The sequence below is a fragment of the Aquarana catesbeiana genome, linkage group LG02 (assembly GCF_042186555.1).
Source record: "Aquarana catesbeiana isolate 2022-GZ linkage group LG02, ASM4218655v1, whole genome shotgun sequence".
Lineage (NCBI taxonomy): Eukaryota > Metazoa > Chordata > Amphibia > Anura > Ranidae > Aquarana > Aquarana catesbeiana.
The window spans coordinates 444,012,729-444,030,070 of NC_133325.1; the positions used below are offsets into that span (position 1 = coordinate 444,012,729).

General features: G+C 41.7%; 1 protein-coding gene across 15 annotated transcripts in view; it reads left to right on the top strand.

Annotated features, from left to right (window-relative positions):
• EPB41 (erythrocyte membrane protein band 4.1) overlaps nt 1–16,098 on the top strand; it is a 294,248-nt gene extending 278,150 nt beyond the window's left edge. For all 15 annotated transcript variants that reach the window (XM_073615541.1, XM_073615540.1, XM_073615543.1 and 12 more), the window contains 3 exons: nt 415–495; nt 609–716; nt 14,887–16,098. In XM_073615541.1, the coding sequence (XP_073471642.1) occupies nt 415–495; nt 609–707 (180 nt within the window). In that variant the 3' untranslated portion in view covers nt 708–716; nt 14,887–16,098. The remainder of the gene's footprint in view (nt 1–414; nt 496–608; nt 717–14,886) is intronic.
• Nucleotides 16,099–17,342: the final 1,244 nt, after the last annotated feature.

Genomic DNA, 17,342 nt, shown 5'->3' on the forward strand with positions numbered 1-17,342 from the left:
CAGCTAAATTGAGCAGCGGGAATGTAGGAAAGCTGAATATGTTCTTCTGATGTGAGGTAGCTACAGCAAACCTTTTGCCCATAAAAAGCAAAACAATTCACATTCTGGAACCCCTGACTTCATGCCCGCCACCTTTTGCTTTGCCTAAAGATATTTAAAGGTTTGATTTTACTGTTAACAAAAGGATCAGACCCTTGAACGCTGACATTCATTATTTGGTGCATGTTGGATGTTCTCCTTACTGTTTAGGAGGTAATAATCCAGTTTCAATTCATCTCCATTATTTACTATAGTTAATAAAATACCAGAAGAAATATTCCAATACACTCCTGATAGTTGGAATATGCTTGCATTTGCTTTTCATGAGGGTTTTTAAGTGCTGTGAAAAAACTCAGGTTCGCTTGTTTTCTCTAGACTGTGAAAGGTGGTATATCTGAGACTCGAATAGAGAAGAGAATAGTCATCACTGGTGATGGAGACCTGGATCATGACCAGGTAACTGAGTAACAAATTGGTGACTTTTTGAGTTAAATGTGTTTACTAAATAGACATTAGCAGAAAACAAGAAAGTACCTTCCAGTCTGTGATAAAGTATTACATCTCCTCAGGTTTTGGTTCAAGCAATCAAAGAAGCAAAAGAGCAGCATCCCGACATGTCAGTAACCAAAGTGGTGGTTCACCAAGAAACTGAAATAGCAGAGGAATAATCAATACAGGTAAATCGGCACAAACGCTCTCTAAAACATTATTTCTGGTTATATTTGCCACATACGGTCTTTAAATGTACACTCCAGATAATATTTACATTTACTATATACAAAATATAGTTCAGTGACTTACTGAATGCATTTGCTTGTTTTATTTAAAGAGGACACTTTTGTTAAGAAAAAAAATCCCCTCTGGGTGATCTATGTACATTGCAAGGATTTTAACAAACTTTGTTTGCTACCTTTTGTTATTCTGAAGAAATAGCTGTTTGTCTGTGTCCATGCGAAGAGTGAATGGGAGTGATCATATAATTATCAATCAGCTGCTGCACTTGCAGGACTCTAATGAGCAAAGTGATAGGATCTGAATACCTTTAGACGTGACTTCCATTTGGGAGTCTCTCACCAAAAATGACTTTTTTGTTGCAGGTGATGCCCAAAATCTGACTTGTTAGTGCAGACTTTTTGGAAAATCCGTAAACCAATCACACAAGCAGGACATGACACTGAAAGTCACAATCCTCTGGCTATACTCCCAAATTAGGAGACCATTTAGACTCTTATTGATGTGGTGTGCACTACCCTGAAACTAGAGAATTTGTGTTATTCTTAGTCTTGGGTCCCTTAGAAAACCCGCCAAAATCTTTGCCAAACTCTTTTTAGTTGAAAAGCATTCACAAAAAGTGGTCTGTTCCTGTATTTGCTCTTTCTTATAAAGATTCTGCCAATCTTTTCCCTCTCCCATTTACCTCTTCCCAATACCCTCCTCCCATTCTCCCCTCCACTATATAACTCAATCTTTTTTTTTTTTTTTTTTTAATTACAAAAATTTCAGTGCCACACCCTATGCTCCTCACTCGCCTAGGCCATTGATGTGTGCTCTGCCCCCTGTGAGACATAAGGAGAGATTTACTAAAATGGATGCAGACAGAATCTGGTGCAGCTGTGCATAGTAACCAATCAGCTTCCATGTTTTATTGTCAAAGCCTAATTCAACAAGCTGAAGTTAAAAGCTGATTAGTTACTATGCACAGCTGTACCAAACTCTGTTTGCACCCATTTTAGTAAGTCTTCCCCATAGTATATTATTAAAAAAAGGAGGGGCAGGCCTTGCAATGCGTCAGCATGAGGCCAGCTGAGACTAGAAGAGATGGCAGACCCCCTCCGCCATGGACATATGGATATTACACAAGAACATAGTGCTGCGGGACCTGAACAGTGGTAGCAGAGAAGAGGATCTCAATAGGACAACGCTGGATCCGCTGGGTGGGTATCTGAATTGTGCATAATCTGAACCCTGGTAAACAGGGAGTTACAAAAAAAAAAATTGGTGAGGGAGGGTGAAGTTCCTCTCTAAAAGTTCTCTTGACTCTTGCAGACCAAGCCCTGCAAACCACTCTCTGCAATTTCAGTATGTCGAGCTGCAGCTAACTGGACTAGGGCAATGAACAACCAAAATGCTCCGGTTTTTCAGGATCATGGTTTATCTGAGCAATTACAGCAGTTCCCTTCAGCTCTGCTTTTGTGTAGATGCCATAGAACATGCCATGAGACAATTTTCCAGAATGGCCCTAATCTCCACTCACAAGGACAGAATCTTGCGGCTAAAGACCTGGACAGCTGAAGTTGCCTGTAAAAAGTGCCTCACACATATGGCTTTTCAAGGAAGACATCTGTTAGGAGAGGCACTTGACCAATTCATGTCACAGGAGGGAAGGTTATACTTCCACAGAGGAAGATCCCAAAACTCCCCTCTTCAGCAGCCTGTACCTCTGCAAAGTGCCAGATTGCTTTAACACAGCTTCAAATTCCAAACCTAAGTTCAGACCACTTTTTTTTTTAGTTGGGCCACAAAATCCAGCATGTCTTCCTGAAAGCCCCTTCCCAATGAAGGGGTGGCCCCACTTCTAAGAGGGGGGGTCCATTGCAGTTAGCCGCTCACAGGTATGTGGGTTCAGTCAGTTTCAAGGGGGTACGAAAAAGAGTTCAATATTCTAGTTGCGTATCGCTTTCATTTCTCAAATCAGCCAAACCTGTCTATGGTACCAGAGCCTATCTGAGGTATTCGTCCTGTACTGGATTTAAAATCCCTCAACAAGCACTCTCAAGTTATAAAATTTCAAATGGAATCTGCAACATCGGTAATTTCCCCTTTGAGACAATGGCATGCATGGACATGAACTGCTTCAGCCCCGGAAGATTTTATCCCCTTCCTGACCAGAGCACTTTTTATAATTTGGCACTGCGTCGTTTTAACTGACAATTGCGCGGTCATTCGACGTTGTACCCAAACAAAATTTTCGTCACTTTTCTTCCACAAATAGAGCTTTCTTTTGGTGGTATTTGATCACCTCTGTCGTTTTTATTTTTTGCGCTATAAACAAAAAAAGAGCGACAATTTTGAAAAAAAACAAACAATATTTTTTACTTTTTGCTATAATAAATATCCCCCAAATTTAAAAAAAAAAAAATTTCTTCATTAGTTTAGGCCAATATATATTTTTCTACATATTTTTGGTAGAAAAAATCGCAATAAGCGTATATTGATTGGTTTGCCCAAAGGTTCTAGCATCTACAAACTATGGGAAAGATTTATGACATTTTTATTAATTTTTTCTAGTAATGGCAGTGATCTGCAAATTTTAGCGGTATTGCAACGGACATATCCTACACTTTTTTGGGATCATTGACAATTATACAGTGATCAGTGCTATAAATATGCACTGATTAATGTGTAAATGTCACTGTCAGGGAAGGGGTTAACACCAGGGGACGATCAAGGGGTTAACTGTGTTCCCTCAGTGTGTTCTAAATGTGTGGGGATGGGAATGACTAGGAGAGGAGACATATCATTTTTCCTACTTAGTACCTCTCTTTTTTGCCCTTTTCAGAACTCAGGGCATCCAGGTCACAGGTTATCTGGATGATCTACTGAAGGACTCCTTTCCCTTCCAGTTAAATGTCCACAGGATAATTCGGATGCTCCAGGCTTTGAGTTGGGTGATCAATTTCTAAAAATGTGCTCTCCAGGCTTCACTTCACCTGGAATGCTTAGGTCTGGTCCTCTGGACACATCCCAGACAAAAAGGTTTTTTCACAAAAAAGTAAAATCCTGTCTGTCAGGATTTTTTTTTTTTCTTAACCGCTTGCCGACCAGCTGCTGCAGTTATACTGCGGCAGGTTGGCTCGGCTGTGCAAATTGCCGTAGGTGTACGTCGGGCTCATACACGGCGCTCTGGCGCACGTGCACGCCCATTGGCCAGCAGGGCAGGCAATTAGCGGGTCTGGCAGGCTCGATGGCCACCTGCGATCGTTCCCCCGCATAGACAGAACGGGGATCTGCCATAGTAAACAAGGCAGATCTCCGTTCTGTCAGGGGATCACACACAGATCCTGTGTTTCTGCTATGCAGAAAGGGGGATTTGTGTGTTGTCCCAGGCAGCCCACTCCCTCCACACAGTTAGAAACACACTGAGGGAACACAGTTAACCCCCTTGGTTGCCCTGAAAGTTAAACCCTTCCCTGCCAGTGCCATTAGTACAATGACAGTGCTATTTTTTTAGCCTGATCACTGTAATAATGTCACTGGTTGTCAAAAATGTCAGTTAGGATAATCTAATCTGCAATAATCCAGATAATCGCATGGAGAGAAATTCACTATCCAGCGATTTTTCTGCAGTCCACATTCCAGGAGCGGAAAACTGGAAAGTGGACTGCCTTAGCTGCCACCACCTGGACAGAGAGGAATTGGCCCTGTACCCAGACATCTTCAATCTGATATGTGAGAAATAGGGGACTCTGGATATACCTAGCCTCCAGATTCAGCAACAAACTACCTCTGTTTGTAGCCAAGACCAAGGATCCTCTAGCGCTAGACTCAGATGCCTTGATAATTCCTTGGTCTTAGTTCAGGCTAATCTATACCTTACCTACCATCAGAATTCCGTCCTGCCTGCTCAGAAAGTTAGAGTTATGGGGCGTGCGCACGGTCTGACTTTTCGGCTACAAAAGTCCGACGGACCAAATCCGGCGGACAATCCGATCATGTGTGGGCTTCCCCGGACTTTCAGCGGACTTTTCCAGTCGCAAATCTGACGGACTTTAGATTTGGAACTTGCTTCAAATCGTTACGTCGTAACTCTGCCGGACCCAGAAATCCGCTCGTCTGTATGCTAGTCCGACAAACAAAAACAGACGCTAGGTTGGCTAATGGCTATCAACTTCCTTATTTTAGTCCGGTGTACGTCATCACGTACGAATCCGTCGGACTTTTGTGTGATCGTATGTAGGCAAGTCTGTTCGTTAGAAAGTCTGCCACAAGTCTGCCACAAGTCAGTCGAAAGTTTGTCGGACGGGCTGTCGGACTTTTGTAGCCGAAAAGTCCGACCGTGTGTACGGCCCATAAGAGAGGAGTAATGATTCCCTTGCACCTAACTGGCTTAGAAGAACCTGGTACAGAGACCTACTTTTAGCAGACAACCCCTGGCCTCTTCCCAACAGGCTAGTTCTGCTAAAAGCTACTTCCAGGAAGATCTACTATCGTACCTAGAATCCTTCTTTGCCTGTTGTAAACACAAGCATTTCACAACCAGAGGTTACTCCATGCCTCACATTCTGGCTTTGCTGCAATCAGGTTTTCACCAGAAGTTGGCCTTTAACCACCTGAAGACCAGGCATTTTCTGGCACTTTTTGTTTACATTTTTTTTTTTTTTTTTTTTTACTAATAGAAAATTAGTTAAAACCCCCAAACATATTATATATATATATATATATTATTATTATTATTATTATATTTTTTTTTTTTTTTTTTTTTTTTTTTTTTTTTAAAGCGGAGGCCCTAGAGAATACATTATGGGTTTTGCGATGTTTTTTATTTCATGCAGTATTTACAATACGTAACCCATTTTATTGGTAAAATATAAAAGATGATGTCATGCCGAGTAAATAGTTACCAAACTCCTCATGTTTTAAAATTGTGCATGCCCGCACAACGACGACATACATTTTACTATCCCTAGGCAACTCTTTAAAAATTGGTTACCACTTTAGATGTACAGAGGTCTAGTGCTAGAATTACTGCCCATGATCTGACATCCGCTACAATACCTCACGTGTGAGACGATCGCTGTTTGCATGCGTACGCCTTTGGACAGGGGCACTTTAAATTTTTTTTTTTTTTTTTTTTATTAATGTATTTATTTTATACCGTTGCTTTTCATCATTTTGTTCACTTTGCTGTCACAAGGAATGTAAACATCCTTGTGACAGGTACTCTTTATGGAGGAATCTGGGGTCTATACTACCCCTGTTGAAAGCATTCAAAACGCCAAGAGCGGAATTTTTGAATGCTTTTGATTTTCAAAAAATAGCGCCTTTAACATGCCGGTAAACCGGAAGTGATGTCATGTTATCGCTTCTGGGTTACCATAGCGGATACCTGATCAAAGCCGATTCCGCCTTTCTTCAGGTTTTCAGCTAGCGGTGGACATGTCGGCTAGTAGCTCGGGCGATCCCGAGTAAGCTGCGAATGGCGGCGGGAGGGGGCGGACGTCCCCTCCTGCTGCTTGTAATAACAACCGAGTGGCTGGTTGGCCACTCCGGTTGTTATTACAAGAAAGCCAACTGTCATCTCTAAAAAAAAAAAAATGGTACCGGGGTGCTGCCTCCAGCTGCAGGAATCATCCCGGTACAACCACTTGAAGTCAAATGACATACCATACAGTGTTAATTTTGGCAGCAAACTTCGATTTAGTCTTAGGACTAAAATGGCTTTTTAGTTTTAGTCCTATTTTAGTCTTCTGAAAGTGTTTTAGTTTTAGTCTTTGACTAAAATGCCATTTTAGTCATCGTATTTTAGTCGACTAAACTAAACACGAACTGCAGTATACCCTCACCAAGACAGAACATACATCATCCACTTATCAAAAATGTGACCTCTTAAACTTATGAGGTCACATGCACTTGTCTTCTGCTGAATATTTTTATCCACTTCACTCAGAAAGTAACAATACAGGTATAGTAGCTCTCTCCCAAGAGCGGCCTTTCACCAATCACCACTCTGTCTGGTCCAGTACCAATCACAGGCACCCCATATATGCAAAACATAAAGTACACTATAGTGCAAAAGTTTAGGAGGTCAAATTTTTTGATGTGTGTTCTGTCTTGGTGATGGGATACTGAAGTTGGTGCAGACAGCTTGCAGTGGATCTGCACATGTTTATCATGGCACAATTTTATTGGACTTTTTGTATGAAATGTATATTTTATGCATATTATTTAATGTACTAGCACTTTGGCATGTGTATGTATATTGTGTGTGTGTGCGTGCGTGTGTATATACAGTGGAGACGGAAAGTATTCAGACCCCTTACATTTTTCACTATTTGTTATATTGCAGCCATTTGCTAAAATCATTTAAGTTCATTTTTTTCCTCATTAATGTACACACAGCACCCCATATTGACAGAAAAACAGAATTATTGACTTTTTTGCAGATTTATTAAAAAAGAAAAACTGAAATATCACATGGTCCTAAGTATTCAGACCCTTTGCTCATTATTTAGTAGAAGCACCCTTTTGATCTAATACAGCCATGAGTATTTTTGGGAAAGATGCAACAAATTTTTCACACCTGGATTTGGGGATCATCTGCCATTCCCCCTTGCAGATCCTCTCCAGTTCTGTCAGGTTGGATGGACAGCCATTTTTAGGTCTCTCCAGAGATGCTCAATTGGGTTTAAGTCAGGGCTCTGGCTGGGCCATTCAAGAACAGTCACGGAGTTGTTGTGAAGCCACTCCTTCGTTATTTTAGCTGTGTGCTTAGGGTCATTGTCTTGTTGGAAGGTCCTGCTGAGTAAATAGATACCAAACTCCTCATGTTTTAAAATTGTGCATGCCTGCACAACGACGACATACATTTTACTATCCCTAGGCAACGCTTTAAAAATTGGTTACCAATATAGATGTACAGAGGTCTGGTGCAAGAATTACTGCCCATGATCCGACATCCGCTACAATACCTCACGTGTGGGACGATCGCTGTTTGCATGCGTACGCCTTTGGACAGGGGCACTTTAAATTCTTTCCTGCTAAGTGCAGCAGGAATCGACCACGAAGTGCATTCATCTTCTTCTCTCGCTCCGCCGACGGACCAAAAAAAAAAAAAACCTGCATGCCGCCACCGATCCACCACCATGGGAGGCACCCACTGTGATTACCGTCCTCTCAGGTGACAGTTCTTTTATAACTGAGGGCAGGGCCACACGGTGATGTCCCCGGGTGACCCCGCCCCCCTCTGATGCACGGGTACATCCCTATGGCTTCCCCGTAGCACCGGGGGGGGCGGGGCCACCTGGTGACGTTAAGAATTTAATTTGTGGAAAAGAACCGCCATGGAATTGGATAACGTGCCACCCAAGTGACAGATCTGGATTGCATGATTGCATACTGAGGGTGTGACCGTATGCTCTCTGCCCAAATTGTGGTCTTTTCCACGTAAAACAGGAACAATCGCACTGCGACAGGTACACAACGCCTTGTGTTCGACAGTTGGCATAATGCCTGGGTGTAAATTTGACTGTTAGGAAGATCTGGGTGCGTGGAGATGTTCATATATTGACAGTACCCACATCCTCTGCATCTTAAAGTACCCGGCCTTTTGCAGGGATCCCTCCTGCCACCTCTAAACTCACTTGAGACCAATTTGCCTCACAGAGATCTAGTCCTCCGAAATGTGAAAGCCGGATGCTCAGGTACACCGGGTCCAGCTATAGGATCAAGTGTTAGAACATTCCAGTATTTGTTGATAATTTGTTTTAAACATTCCTGCTGGTTAGAGAAACAGGTAATTCTTAATTGATTCTTAATTGATTGGTGTCGGGTTTCCGAGTTTTGGTTTTATATTACAGGTCTTGTCTAGTTTTTATAGTAGCTTTTTTGAGAGCTCGCTTGAGGCACTTGTTGGAGTACCCAAGAGCTAAGTTTGTGTGCTTCTTCTTTAAATGTATTATCATTTGAGCAGTCTAATACGAAGGTACTGGCCAAAAGGGATAGATTTGACCAGACTGCTAGGATGGAAGGTGGTGGCATGTAGAATGCCGTTACCAGCAGTGGGTTTACGGTAGAGGCTACTTGACAAGAGAGCGTCCTTGTCAATATGAATATATACATCTAGAAACTCAATTTTGACTGGATCACAGGACACGCTGCACAAAAGAATGTAGCAACTCATCAGAGCCACTGCAAACCATGAAAATGTCATCGATGTAACTAAACCAAAGGACTATACAATCAAGGAATGGGGCCAGGTCATCTGATGTATTAATCATGCGGTCCCATTCCCCCAGGTACAGATTGGCGTAGGATGGGGCACAGCCAGTCCCCATCGCTATGCCCTGCACCTGGCGTAAATGGGAACCATTAAAAGATATTATTGTGACGTAAAACAAAATCAAGTGCGCCAAAAATTTAATTATTGAATTTACGTTCAAAACGTTTTTTTCTCTGATAGAACTTGTCGAATGCAGGCCAAACCCCTATCGTTTGGAATGGAGCTTTTTATTCACTTCCTAAACTGCACAAGAGTATGTTGCATCCATCGGGCTGGCCCATTATATCAGGTAATGGCTCTTCGACTGAGAACCTGAGTAAACTTGTCGATTAGCTATCTATGCCCCCATGTTTTGAGTATTCCTAGCTATATATGGGATACTATTCATCTTCTCCAAAACATTGATGGTCTGCAGGTCCCAGGTGGTGCGATCCTTGCAGCCATCTATGTCGAAGCTTTATATAGCTCCATTGCAAACAATAAGGGTTTGGTCTGCATTTGGCCTGCATTCGACGAGTTCTATCAGAGAAAAACGGTTTTGAACGCAAGTTCAACGACCGTAAACCCACTGCTGGTAACGGCATTCTACATGCCACCAGCTTCTATTTTAGCTGTCTGACGAAACTGCTCAAATGATAGTACATTTAAAGAAGCAGACAAACTTAGGGTGAGACTTTTAGCTCGTGGGTACTCCAACAAGTGCCTAAAGCGAGCTTTCAAAAAAGCTACTATAAAAACTAGACAAGAACTGTTTTATATAAAACCAAAACTCAGAAACCCGACACCAATCAATTAAGAATCATTACCCGTTTCTCTAACCAGCAGGAACGTTTTAAACAAATTATCAACAAATACTGGAACATTCTAACACTTGATCCTATAGCCAGATCCAGTGTACCTGAACATCCGGCTTTCACATTTCGGAGGACTAGATCTCTGAGAGAGATATTGGTCTCGAGTGAGTTTAGAGGTGGCAGGAGGGATCCCTGCAAAAGGCTGGGTACTTTCAGATGCAGGGGATTAATGGGTATTGTCAATATATGAACATCTCAGATCTTCCTAACAGAGTCAAATTTACACCAAGGCATTATGCCACCTGTCAAACACAAGGCGTTGTGTGATTGTTCCTGTTTTTACGTGGGAAAGACCATAATGGAATTTTGTTAGAGAGCATACCGTCACATCCTCGGTATGCAATCCAGATCTGCCACTTGGATGGCACGTTATCCAATTCAATGGCGGTTCTTTAAATTAAATTAAATTCTTAATATTAGATAGAGTACACCCAGGCCTTAGAGGCGGGGACTGGAACAAGACACTGCTACAACTGGAACAGCGCTGGATTTTCAGACTCAATGCCACTACGTTCCCTGGCCTCAACGAGACAATATCTTATAAGCCCTTTTTGAAGGGATTAATCTCGGGGGACCAGAGAGTGACTCCTTTTTACAGTCAAGCCTTCCTGATCCATCCATCAATCTGCTAGCTCTCCATATCATTTTATATACCTTTTTCTATACTTGTTTTTGCATTATATTGTTTCTGTCATATATGGTATTGGTGTGTGATTTTACAGAATAACGGTGTTATTTAGCATTGAAACATCATGTCTAAGACAATATACATTTCTAATATTGTATGGATAGGTTCATATGTTGATCTCGTGTGTTAATTGTCATTCCATGATAAATTGGCACTTTATTCCCTTTTTCTTTTCCCTTCTCCTCTCATTCTATTCTCTCTCTCCCTCCCACTTCTTTTTAGGCATCTACTGTGGGGATCTTGGCTTCTTCCTTTTAGCAGCTGATGCACACCCATTTAACCCTTGTTTGCTCCTAGTCCTGATGGCTGTCTTGCAACCTTTTTAGCCTTGTGTGAGTTATTTTTTCCCCCGTGTTCTGTTTATCTGCTCTCCCAGCTGGCACACCCAGGCCGTACGGACCCCCCCTTGTGAGGCAGTGATGGCGGCTTGTTTGGGCTCTGGTGCGTGGTCTTTCTCCATGTGCCGCTGTACCCCGTGTGCGTCAGTGGGCGGGCAGAGCGCCGTGCCGTCACGTGAACGCTCTGGCATCTGCTCGCAATTATGTCATCTGCGATCGTCTCTCACGATGACGTGATTTGCGGGCAACGCCGAGACCCAGCGTCATCGCAATTGGGTACATCTGTGTCAGGTTCAAGGGGGCCAATCCTGGAGCATACCTGAGGGAACACCCTAGGATGACATCATCCACCACACCGCCTTTCCACTATGTAAAGCCCACAGCTCCTCCATGCCGCTTGCATCATTCTGGAGACACAGGGAACTGCTGAACTTGATGACATCTATAAAGGTGTGATACACCTCTTTGATACTTGGGGTCTGCTGACTTTCAGTACCATTTGCATTGATGGGATAATTTCCCCTCGTTGCAATACAAATGTCTACCACTCTTGATTTCAGATTTGGCTGTTGACTGTTGTTATGCTCTCGTGGTTTCATCTGTGGTACAGCCTTGCCTTAACTTCAGTGGCCATTGCTAGCTGGATCGGGTCTATGGACAAGTATCTTCATAGAATTAATACCTGTATTGATAGATCTACTCCATAAACCTGCAAGTGATAGGTATGTTTAGCATTACATATTTGGACGACTTTATTGAACGCCCATTGCCTTATACATTAGTTTATGTCCTATATTATAATTCATTCACTATTGGTATACTCTCCCCCTGGTTTTCTATGAATTTAGATCCCTGTTGGTTTGTCCCCCAACACTGCTCCGGCCCCCTATTGGGAGGCATATTCAGATGGTGGGTATTGATGTGAACACGGTTTAGTTCCATTCTGCTCTGGCTTCATGATGCTGTTCTGGTGTCTTGGTGTCCTTGCACTTGTTAAGCTATGACCTCTCCTGATTCATATATATAAGACATGAGGTCAGTATGGATACTTACATCTACGCTCTTTTTCTTTGTCTTGGTTTTCCTGTAAATCTTAAATATGATCAGTTTATAAATTATGTCACTTTATGAATTTTGAATTCTGTTTGTATCTATGTGTATATTGATATTGTAGATTGTATGCACATATCTGGAAATCCTCAGCCCATTTTCCCTGAAGAAGACTTCTACCTCATTCGTTGAAACGCGGTGAATTTCCTCTGTCCTTCCGACAGTCGATTTGGGCTTTTTCTAGCTGTTTGTCCTCTGTTTTTTTTTCATTTTGATCATGTGTTCTTGTTTTATCAATTCTCCAGTATGTAATTTGCTTTTTGTAATAAATTAGTAATTTTATAAATCCCTTACTTTTTGAGCGTTCTTGGTCCATTAAAGTCCCTCTTTTTGAGGAACCTGGTTTTTACATAGGGACATAAAATACACATAGAATTTCCTGACAACCTATCACACTTTTAGCTGTATTAAACCCAAAACCAGAAAACTACTATGTTACAGTGTGCCCACTTTTCTTTATTTTCATCTCATGAGTCAGGCATTAAAGGAGAAGTCCAGCCAAAAATTGTTTGGCTGTACTTCTATGGATCACAGGAGTGCAATCGGTTTTGCACTCCTGTGACACGTTTTCAGCGGAGAGCGGACTGAAATCCACTCTCTGCTGACATCATCGATTTCAGACTGTACTGACACCCAGCTCGGCCTCTCAGCAAGCTGCCGAGAGCCTGAGACGGCCGCTCCGCCCCGCCACAGCTCAGCGCTTCAATGAGCGAGGAGGGGGCTGACAGTCAGCAGCTCTCTGCTCACGGAGCTGTGAAAACTGAGCGATCGGCCATGTTCAATTACTCGATTCTCAGTGTAGAGGCATCGGGGGACAGATGCAGCATCGGACTGATGCTGCATCCACCTAGGTAAGTATATTCGGGGGGGTGGGGGGAAATCGTTTACTTCTCTGTTATTTTAAAACTACCATTAACAGACTGAGCTGTCCAGCAAAAGTGGCAGTTAGAGGGTGGAGACAGACTTAATAACATTGATAGGGTAGCTTACAATAGTCATCTTTTATTCATTTGTATAAAACCTTTATCCCAAAAGGCAAATAAAAACTCCTGCTGCAACTGTGTTAGCTAGAGTTTAACATTAAAGCATTTTTAAGTAGTAAAGCATTTTTTTTTACTTGTACCTACAGGTAAGCCTATAATAAGGCTTACAGGTATGTACAGTGAATATCTCAAGACTTTACTACCGCTTTAATTTGTTAGTCAAGTCCATCTAAAGCTGCTAGTACATCTAAAGGCCCATATACACGATCAGACTTTTTGACAACACGTGCAAATTAGCTGTTTTAAGGCAACATCCGACCGCGTGTACGCTCCATCGGACAAACTTTTTCGGTTTTCATCGGACAAATGTTGGCTGTGCAAACAGACAAATTTGGCAGCAACAAAAGTCCTACGTCGGGTAGTCCGATCGTGTGTACACAAAACCATCGGACTTTAGTCCAAAGTACAAACATGCATGCTCAGAACCAATGCAAAAGATCAGACAACAATACAGAAGTTGACCAAAGGGTGGCGCCAGAGAATTGAACTTCCTCTTTTGAAGTTTCGTCAGTAAGTTGAAACGTCACTACGTTCGTGTTTGTTGCCTAAAAAGTCCTGCCGTGTGTATGCAATACAAGTTCACGGCCAACGCCCTTTAGACAGAAATCCACGGAAAAGTTTGTTTTTAAAGTCCGATCGTGTGTACGAGGCTTTACACTACCTTCTCCCTGGACTGACAATGTTGCCGTCCAAAGGTTTTTCGGTGCTCTTTCATGCAGTGGAGACACCCTAAGACAGGAAGTGTGTTACTGACCAGATTACCAGGTAAATATATAGGAGAAAAAAAGCCCAAAATAGACAATGAAAGCAGCCAACACGTTTAAGAATTGGTTAGCTTCAATATATTACATTTTTGTTTTTGGGTTTATTACTGTTTTAAGAATGCCTGAATACTAAGGCAGGCTAAAGATGGTGCGAATGTTGCAGGAAAGAAATTTGCACGATTCTCCCATCAACACAGACAGTGCTGACAGGGGAATCCCTCCTGCAGAGACATTGTATTCTCCCTACGGAACCGGCCAAAATTCAAACTATCTATAGTTGGCCTAAGCCAGCGTGTCTTGAAGGCTTGCACCACAATATATTTATAAGCCAATAAATGGTATTGCCCTAAATCCAATTTTCCACTATTAACTTTCACTCTGGTTCCTTTGATGTGTTAAAACAACAACCCAGGGAAAAAACTGTATATTACCCATATGGTACAACACTTTGCTGCTATTAAAAAAAAACAGTTTTTCCCTGGGTTGTTTTAACACATCAAAGGAACCAGAGTTAAAGCATTATAACAATAATGTTATTACATTTTTGTTATAAATGATGCTGGCAAATACTGTTTATAGGCATCACATATATGATAATTGTGGATGGTAGCAGCATTGAAGGAAAAGGGGTTTACAAGGTATTCCCTTAGCAAGTTAGAGGAAGCTTATACATTTTTTCTTTTATTGAAAAAGGAAGGAGTAACCAAGATGCAGGAAACCGCTTGGAGGGAAGGGTGAGGCAGCCAGTGACAAAATCCCCTAACATAGACCCCAAATGACATTGGTATTGTAATATTTGTCAGCCAATACTGTTTTTTTTTTTTTTTTTTTTTTTAGAATGGGGGGAGGGAGGTGAGATAGAGGGAAAGTAGGAAAGCATGTTCGGGTTTTTGTTTTTTGTTGTATGTCAAGGGGAAGTGTGTGATAACATTAAGGGGATTGACTAGCTTCTGAGAATGGCATGCTATCCAAGACTTGTCCTGGATGTACCTAAGAAGTGTACTATTGCACATATGTTACTTTGTATTTATCCAGCTTTTTTATTCCTTCAGGTTTTCATCTCATCCCTGCAATGGGACCACAGAAAACATGATATACTTCACAGAAAACCAGCAAGTTTCCTCGCAATGCCCCCACCCCTGGATAACTTAGCAAGGGTCATCATGAAGATCCTGGTTAAACACTGCATTCTCTTCTAAAGCAATACTTACCTTTCTCGCTCAGATTCTTCTAACAAACCCTAAGTAGCCTCTGTGTCGGAGGGTTCCAGACTTGGACAGTTGAACAATTATTTATAAGACTTCAAAATGTCATCACTTCTCATGTAAAGTGTTGTTGCATACTGTGAATGATGAATGTAACTTGTACATCTGGTACACTGGAAATGTCAGTTTAGACACTGTTCACTTGGCTGACCTGTGTGTAAGTTCTCGTCAGCAGTCTTCTCTTTAGTAATGGAGTGAGGGAACGACAGTATGGTGCTATAGTTTGAAGTGCACATGTTGGATTTAGTGTCCACGACCTGTGTAGAGAAGTTTGTGTATGTCATCTCTGCCTTATTTAGTTCTTGATAATGATGTATCACTGATTTTACACTAGTGTCACCCTGTGTAGGATACAGTCCAGGTCATCACCTTTAGTTCTCTTTTTATGGTGTCACCCTAAATTCTGATTCTTTTCTCTGTTATCTTTAAGTGTCACATTACAGCTAGACACCAAGTTGGGTATCTTCCTTCTGTCTGGTATAACTGTTTTCTCCGTTTAGGGTTGAACAACATGCCTGCCCCACAAAAATCTTAATTTTAGACCAGCTGAATGAGTCAAGGATGAAAATAAAATATATAAATATCCTGTTTTTTTTTTTTTTTTTTTTTTTTTTTGGCGCATTGGGAAGTGTCTAGGTTCCCAAACTTTCACCTGCTTGTACCCTACATAAGGAGGTTACAGGGGTGAGGGTCATTAAACTGAAACAATTACATGTAAAACCCACTTTTTTAACCATTTTCTTATATTTGCTATTATTGGATCTCATTCAAAGAAAACAAACAAAAAAAAACATAAAGACAGACCTCATGATGTATTATTTTCTACTTTTAAATAATGAAGGATATTTGTAAATGTGGTTTGATTCAATTTTTATATATGCAGATGAATTGTGATAGGTTGTACTTTAGCATATTTTACTGGCTTTTGAAGTGTGAAAAGTACATTTTCATCATGTTGTTGCAAGATTACACATTGAAGTAAATATTTGTAGCTTCTGATATAGTTGTCTGATTTTTTTTTTTTTTTTTTTTCTTTGGGTACAACTGAATTACAGGAAAACCACTATATACACAGATGAAATACATGCCTGAGCTGTTTTGCCTGCCAAAGGAATATTATTTGTATCCAGTTTTGAGATTTACACAGATCTGCCACATAGCACAGTCCTGACATTTCTCTGCTGCAGTTCAGTTACACTTGCAGACCTCGTCCCCTTGGCAGCCTGTGACAGTGGAAACAGAAGCAGCAAAGTGATAAGTCTCCTCTTTGTCACTCTGCTCTTTTCTGCTATCAGTATGTTCTTTGCACTTTGCAGAGCTGATTGGCTTCCTGTGCTGCTTCTTCCTCTCCCTGTCTAAACTCTGCTGTACAGGGGAATGCAAGAGGATGATACCAAGCTAAATTGAGGAACTTATGATGGCCATACACTAGTAAATTTTCAGACAAAAGTATTTGTACAAAAATTCTTTGTAAATTGTATTAGACAAATGCAGTTTGAAAATGTCACTTGCTTTTAACATTGGATTTTAGAATGAAGGTAATTCCTCAATGAAAACCACATACTCTGTACGAAAATTCTTTTGTTTGAGAAAAATTACCCATCCTGCTCCTTCCAATTTTCTCGTCACCGTGGTCGAAAACAAACGTTTTAAACAAATGTTCTTGAAATGAAAATTTGCAAACTAAAACCTATATGTGTATGGCCAGCTTTAGGACCAATTCACACTATTTGTAGTGACAGACGTTTTATCGCATGGTAAAACATCTGTCACCACAGGGACAAAAGGAAACAAACTGCAGGCTAGCACTGAGCTAAAATGCAGACATGCTGCATTTTATGGCAGCACAACGGCCCGAATCGCACTGCATTGTGAGGCAGCGCATTGTGCCGCCCAAAATTGCAGTGAATGAAGTGTATGTTTTGTAATGCTGGGGGGGGGGGGTTTAACTCGTGCACCACACTGCCCCTTAGCCAGCCGACAATGCAGAGCCAGAGCGGGAAATTGCTCTGGCTGCTCTGCAATTTGCCGGATTGTAAGTGTGAATTCACCCTTAGGTTCAGTTCACACTAGTGCAGGTTGTGCGTCCCTGTCGTCCCTGTTGTGGGAATTGCATCGATTCCCACGGCCAAATCGCACTGCTCTTGTGAGATAGGCGGGGATGCTCTTCATTCTGAATGGCATACCCACGCATCTCCACCCACAGCACGATTGCGGGAATTGCATGGTCAAAAAGACCATGC